General features: G+C 43.6%; 1 protein-coding gene across 5 annotated transcripts in view; it reads left to right on the top strand.

Annotated features, from left to right (window-relative positions):
- LOC126871556 (uncharacterized) overlaps window positions 1-6,997 on the top strand; it is a 34,263-nt gene that overhangs the window by 9,955 nt on the left and 17,311 nt on the right. For 3 of the 5 annotated variants that reach the window (XM_050630478.1, XM_050630477.1, XM_050630483.1), the window contains exon 1: window positions 3,937-4,082. The exons of 1 other annotated variant lie outside the window; for it this stretch is intronic. In XM_050630478.1, the coding sequence (XP_050486435.1) occupies window positions 4,020-4,082 (63 nt within the window). In that variant the 5' untranslated portion in view covers window positions 3,937-4,019. Of the gene's footprint in view, window positions 1-303; window positions 444-3,936; window positions 4,083-6,997 lie in introns of those variants that run through there. One more of the 5 variants, XM_050630480.1, reaches the window with a different exon arrangement.

Below are 6,997 nucleotides of genomic sequence, written 5' to 3'. Positions count from 1 at the left end.
GGCGTACATGGTGTGTAAATACGATGAAAACGGGCAGGGTTAACGCGAGTAGATTTATCTGGCTCGCACACGTGGCCCTCCACACGCTCGCCCCTCTGTAAACCCCACAAAGATTGCTCGACCGAGGGGGGCACCCCACCATGTGACCGTCATTGAGTCATCGAACGCGTGGAGCAGAAATATTAACGCGAGTCTGCGACCGCTTTCGATTCGCACGATCTGCATTAACTGGCAGACTACGCGACGCGTATAACGCACGTGTGCGGTATGCGTAATCGAAAAATACGTCGCTAGCAAACGTGTGTGAAATTGGGTGTATAAATTCGTGCATGTGTGAGGAAGGTATGCTACGTATATATGTGCGCAGACATAAATGACACAAAGAGTGACGAAGTGGCGTGCTGGTTCACGACGCGATGCGATGAGGCACGATGCAGTACGATGTACGTTAATTCCTTGATTTAAGATCTTTCTAGCGGTTAGTCGAGTCGATTACGATATCAATTGCAAAGTAAGTAGCGATTGAAGCAAGTAGTTCTACTTTCCAGTGCTCGAAGCCAACCAACGAACTTGTACCAACCAAAAGTTGTAAACCAACCGGATCGTTTTCGTGCTACAAATATTCATTATAGTCGTAGTAACAAACTTTTGTTTTCTCCGATACGAAACCTTGTACCGTTCTTTCTCCCCCTCGATTAAAGCGTAGAGGTTGGTCGATCATCGTCGCAAGTCCTTCGACTTCTAATGCGAAAAGTCGAAAGTAAAGTCAAAGTTGGAACGCTGGAACGAGTGTGAACGTTATATCGCGAGGAAATCGTAGAGTCTACAAAATGCTGCAATGTGCCACACAGTATATGGAGTATATGCTCCAATACGCAAAACAACATTGGTAACCAACGCGCGCACAAGTGGTACGCGACGCGCGAAAAGAAACAGATGGAAAGGTAGAGGTGGAAGAAGAGCGATCCGTCGACTATCGCTGCTGAATTTTATCTGGTCGATCTAATTAACGCGTCACGATCGGAAAGATCGCGTAATGTCACGCAAGGAACAAAATTCGCGCATCTCATTTTCCACCGCAATCCCGGTGAAGTCAGAGGAAACGCAAGCTGCCTAATAATAGACGTTCAGTGCCGTAGGTCAGGCAGCTAGAAGCAACGTCGACTCGAGTCGAAAGACACGATGACGAACTGCGTTCGAGGTTCCACTTGCTGCTTACGAGAAAGACGTCGGTGGTTGTTGGAAAACTTTCTTGCGCTATACGAGCACCGTCGTGTGTTTAAACCACTCGGTTACGTGACAGATTACCGGTGTACGAAAGATTTAGAAAAGAGTAGTTTCGCGGCGTTGGCAGCTTGAATTCGTATCTGATTTACATTCGTGCGTTTATGCCGCTTTATGCCAGAGGTTTTCCGTGGTAGGTATGTAAATTCTGGTTGAACGTACCGTCGACACGCAGCGCGAACATTATAAAAAGAAGCTGGTTGGTTATTCCTGGCATCGAAGCGTTCACCTTTGACGCGTCGACTTGGCCGGAATTTTGCTCGTTTTCTGTCGGGCCATCTGCGACCTCGCCATAATATTTGCACGATACGCGGCCCAGCCGGTATGCAAAGAATCTCGCAGCGGCGTCGCAGTCGCGTTTAATGCGTTCGCACGACGTGCACCGAGAACGCGCGATAGAATCAGTTCTCGCGCTTGCTTCACGAGTTTCGTACAAACTTTCTTTTCAATCCGCGGTACGAATCGCCTTGTTCGATCGTTTCGTTCGCTCGCGAATCTTGTAATATTCCGTGAACTTCGACCCTCTGGTATTAGACGTTGAATCGAAATGGGAAATTCGAAAGGTCAGACTCAAAATTCGATATACTTTGATCGTGATTCTTCTTTGCAAACATTACGAGCATACAAAATACCTAGCTCTGACTTATTACTAGGAGCGAGGATCGCTCTTTCTAATCACGTAACCAATTACTACTATCCACCCATGATCTAACACCGCTGCATACAAATGAAATTACCGTACACCCTTTATCTGAAGCTTTCCCATAAAAGAATTTTAATCCTCTTCTTCTCGCATGTATCGTCGTAACAGGACGATCAAACCGCGCTATTGGAAGAAGCCAATTACCTTAAGTTTCGGATAATCGATAGAAGAGTGTAAATCACGTTCAACGATAAAAGAAAATTGATGTTTTTTTTAAAAGGAAGAGGTGAAACTATGGTGATCCTATGGTGGTACCAACTCCAAGCGAACAGCGCTCGTCATATGTTCCGTGTTTCATATCGTTCCAGTAGGAGAACTTGCGGAAGCTACTCGAGACTATCTCGAGTACCCACGAGCTTAATGCAAACTCGCTGTACGCTGCCATTTGGTCTTCGCGACGAAATTTTCTCTTGACTAAGGTCACCGATCCCGTCGTCGAATAATATCAGTCCGTTTCTATTTTAATCTCTTTTTGCTTGCCAGTGATCAATAGGTAGAATTCGCTGGACAAATTCCTTTGGACGTTGCGCGCCACGTGCAACCGCGTTTCGATCGTTCGTTGCACGCTTGATCCGCGTGGTTGCCTTTTTTGGTCACGTCTTGGACGTAGTCCGAACTTTCGTCGGCGGATGATGCAACGGCTCGCATCATCGCGAGGATCGTTGACTCACCGGTCGTTTTGCTTCTCTTCGTCTCTTCGTCTCGGCGTGACGCGACGGAGGATCGATGTCGCTTTCGCGCTCTTGATTCCTAACGCGAGAAAGTGGCCAAATCGGATACACGGTGGTGCAATCGTCGATCGACGGCCACTAGCTATCTCGATTATTCTCCCGGGAATCAAAGTCGATTGCGATCCTTGTGTGGTAGACGTACACGCGTAGAATAGAAATTGCGACATATAGGAGATGGAAGGATTTGAATATCTTTTGGGGTGGAATCGAGGGGTTGACATTGCACGACGCTTGGTAGACGTCCGTTACGGTACAGGCGTTGGAAGTTTTGTCCGATAAAAATAAAAGTTAGACGAAAGTTTGACGGATCTCGCTTGGATTGGTTCGTTAGGTGTAATAGATATTTTTTATTCGTCGATATTGCGTCGTTAACTGCACGGTCCTTTTTTTCTTTCCGACTCGCTCGTTTAAAAAACGAGAAAAAGAATATTTGTTTATTTACCTTTCTAACTGTTTATTTACCTGACAGCGTGTTTATTTATACAGGCTCCGCATATGTTTATTTGTACTTTAACACGACTCTACATTTTGCAGTTGCAACTAACATTTCCTGTTTCTTTATTTAGATTGCTCGCCGTTGTTATCGTAGGTGTTCGATGTTATATTTTCGACAGGTGTGAAGATAATAATATCGGTACTCGCGATATTCATTCATAAGCGTTCATTCAAGCGTTCATAAGCAAAATTCCACTGCACATATTCGGCTTTCCGCATCAGCCTTTCTCAACATCGACCGTCCGAAAAAAATCGACGAGTCATCGAATATAAGTATCTATTGGCTAGTACCATCTAAACAGACACTAAACGTCAACGGAATGCATAATAAAGTTATTTTAACGGAGTTATATATTTCTTCGTCATAATGTTCGTTGTCAGCTAGGTGTTCGATCCAGATAATTACTTACAATCGGATTTTATGGCAATCCGTAAATCACCCTGTGCGCGTCGCTCTCCTATTTTTCCAACTACCATTTCCGATTTACCATTCGATAAGAAATTCCACAAATAGCGAACTTCTAAATTAGCAAGACTTTCTACCGGCGAATTCAGTCAGGAATACTCGCGAGTAGAATTCGACACGGTCAGAATGGTTGGATGCGATCCAAGCAACAACTAGAATCTGAATCAATTCGCTGGGAAAAAGACGGTAAAATCCCTGTAACTGTGCCTGTAGCTTATTTATAAATATATTACCAGCGAAATATCAATATCTCTGGTGATTCAACTCGCGTAAATGCAACCCTAAATACAATTCTGACGCGGCTCTCGATCTCGTTGACTCGAGAAGCAGAGGAGTCACTATGACGACCACCGAACGAATCGCTTCGTATTCGCTCGCTCCCCGGATCTTCTCTTTTTTCAAGGTAATTCTCGATAATTAATTTTCTATTAATATTTGCGCACACTTTTCGCTTCTATATTTCCTCTGACAACCGTTCGTTACTTTTAGAATCTTATACAAATATCAGAAAGTCACTCTGCGCGTCCATCCGTGCGTTCAACTCGGAATAAACATTCGTCAACGAAATTTACAATATCGGAGATTCGAGTTTATTACGAATTATGAATCGAAGTTCCGCCAGGCAATTATACGAAAGGCGATGCGTTTTATTTATCGCTTGCCGTTTATTTGAATTAGAACTATCTTACAAACGTTTATTTTGCTAATGCGATGGATCCGGACCGGTTGTGCGATATTTTCACTGCAATATTTCAAATATGTATCTATGTGCGGGCAATTAATTGTTGACACAAGGATTAAGTGGAAATGCGAATGTTAAATACGATTAACAAGATGATTATGGCGATCGGACTATCGGGAGAAAGAACTTTATAAATTGGAAAACAAGTGAACGAGCGGTACGGTTGTTTGCATTCGATATCGCGACATAATGAATTCTCCGTTGAGGAAAACCGAGGCATTCTCGGTCTCAAGGGCTCATCGGTTATCTAACGTGTTTTTTCTTCGTTATGAAATATCGTGAAGCATATAATCGCGAGATAACGATATAATTACACAACATAATTTCTACCGGCGCTCATCAGTACCTGTAATTAAATAAATTCTACGTATTATGTGCGCTTTATCGAACCCCATAGTCTCCTCGTTGGATGATTCGACGAACAATTTCTCGCATATTCTATAACATACGTGTAAAACGATGAAATTTTTTGTTTCGTTTGGAATTAAATATATCGTAACTATTGCGTCACGTTCGAACCGTCCTGTAGTTGAGAATAGAATTCGTGGCATGAATCATAACGAAATAATTTCACCTTGCTGGTTTGCACGTCGAAATGACGGAGTACTTTCATGCGCAGCCATGCAAATTTTACGTAACTCGAATTCAAATTATTTATCGATTATCGAATGAAACAATCTTCCATGACGTTGAAGAACGTTGAAATTCTTTGCATTGTTCGCGGAGGAACGAGGAAGTTTGCGAATCGAATAGGATGGACTCGATCTATAGTGTTGGAAGATAAAGCGAAACATCTTGAAAGGGATAGATCGTTCTCCTTTTCCGATCGAAAGGACAAAAGGGACGAAGGATCGTTTAAAAATGGGACGATCGACGATCACAGAGAACGAGACGGAACGAAAATGGATCGCGCAGCGTGGTTCGTCGTCGACGTTTTCGCGTTACACGTTCCGCTACCTTATTTGGTTTCGTCTTCGTGCGAGTCGCAGCATGAAATTGCATAAAAGGCTTCCTGCACGATCTTTCTTGTCGCCATTCTTATACATCGTCCTCATAATGCGATCTCTTTGACTCGTGTCAACGCGAATCCCTTTATCGTTGCTTTCACTCGTGAGACTTTATTATGGAAACAGAGGTTCGAATTGGATATAGTTGCGACAAACTGCTTATCTTGTTAGCTGTCTTTCTTGCTACAGCCTGTTACGGATCGGTTACTCGTTCAGGATTCTTTCCCCTTCCACTTTCGAATTATTCACCATCCTTTGAACCTCGTTCAGATTCGAACGGCTAATTGTCTTCTCAGCACCGTTCGTACGCTCTCCTTTCTTCTCTGTTTCACATTTTACCTCCGTTTGCGTTTCGTAACCGCGTTTTAGTCGCATTTTTACGAACCGATTAAATTTCATCGAGCGAGTAAAAGAACGAAAGATTTCACCCAGATTCACGAGACCGCGAGACCGTTGTTATTTCGTTTCTGAATTCACGAAGCGAACGGTGCGGCGGCAAAGAGACTCCTTTGAGAATTCACGCGAGAAACGAACGGAAGCTGAAGCGAGAGCGTCGACGAGGAGGCGCAAAAATCCGTGGAAAACACGCGCTCCCAGCCGGTCGATCTGAACAGCTTGCAAGCTGCAAGCTGCAACGCAGCTCTTTTTCTTCTTATTCGCTGGCCGTGTACACGTACAGCGGCTCGTGTTCGCTTCTGAGTTAAACGCGGATCTAAATACGAAACGTGCGATACTCTTACTCTTGGAGACCGTGGGATCTGAACGATTCGAGATACTCAACAATGCGTATACTCGTGTGTTGCAAGATTTTATAGAAACGAAACGCATCTGATAATCTTTTATTGGAATAAAAACAATCGTTCTGCATCTTTTAGAATTTTTAGAACCTTTCTAAAGGTTGTAATTGGGTGTAAAGCAATTAGAACAGACTCGTTAGGAATGTGTGAAACGCAAGGTATAATAGACGGTAGTAAGTGGCTCGTAGATATATAGGGTGATACGCAAGGTTGGAATATTAGAATTCTTTTATCGGGCGACTGAAAGTTTGTTCGAATTTTCCGATACGGCTAATTGGCTTGTAACACGAGACGGATCCACGCGTATTCTTCACATTGCTTCGATAAGACGAAGCAAGCTTTTAGACTCGATGGCGCGAATAATTCGTTCAATGTTATCAGGAAAGGGATGTTTCAACCGCATTGCGGTTAGCTCGACTACTATCTGAATCAACGACACGTCACGCGCTGGAACTATTATACGTCTCGTAATATTAAAAATGCAATATGACGAATATACAGGGTGTATCGTGATAAGTTCGTACGAATATATGTCCTATCTGGCCTCGTTTCGAGGTTACATTTTTGCGCTTCGGTAATCCGCAACTTAGCCATTTCGAGAACCTCCTACGAAGATAAAACAGGACGCAGGTTCGTACGAACTTTTTTCATTGTTCTTGCGCCACCTGTCCGCTCTTGAAGCGGGTACACCTTGTACCTTTCGTCTCTTTCGTGAACCTGTATGTTGAAAAATCGCACAGGGATTCTTAGTTAGCAGCGTGTCTTTATAGAC

This window comes from Bombus huntii, chromosome 12 (assembly GCF_024542735.1).
Source record: "Bombus huntii isolate Logan2020A chromosome 12, iyBomHunt1.1, whole genome shotgun sequence".
Lineage (NCBI taxonomy): Eukaryota > Metazoa > Arthropoda > Insecta > Hymenoptera > Apidae > Bombus > Bombus huntii.
The sequence above is the reverse complement of the archived record's forward strand: the minus strand, read 5'-3'. Positions and strand labels throughout refer to the sequence as shown.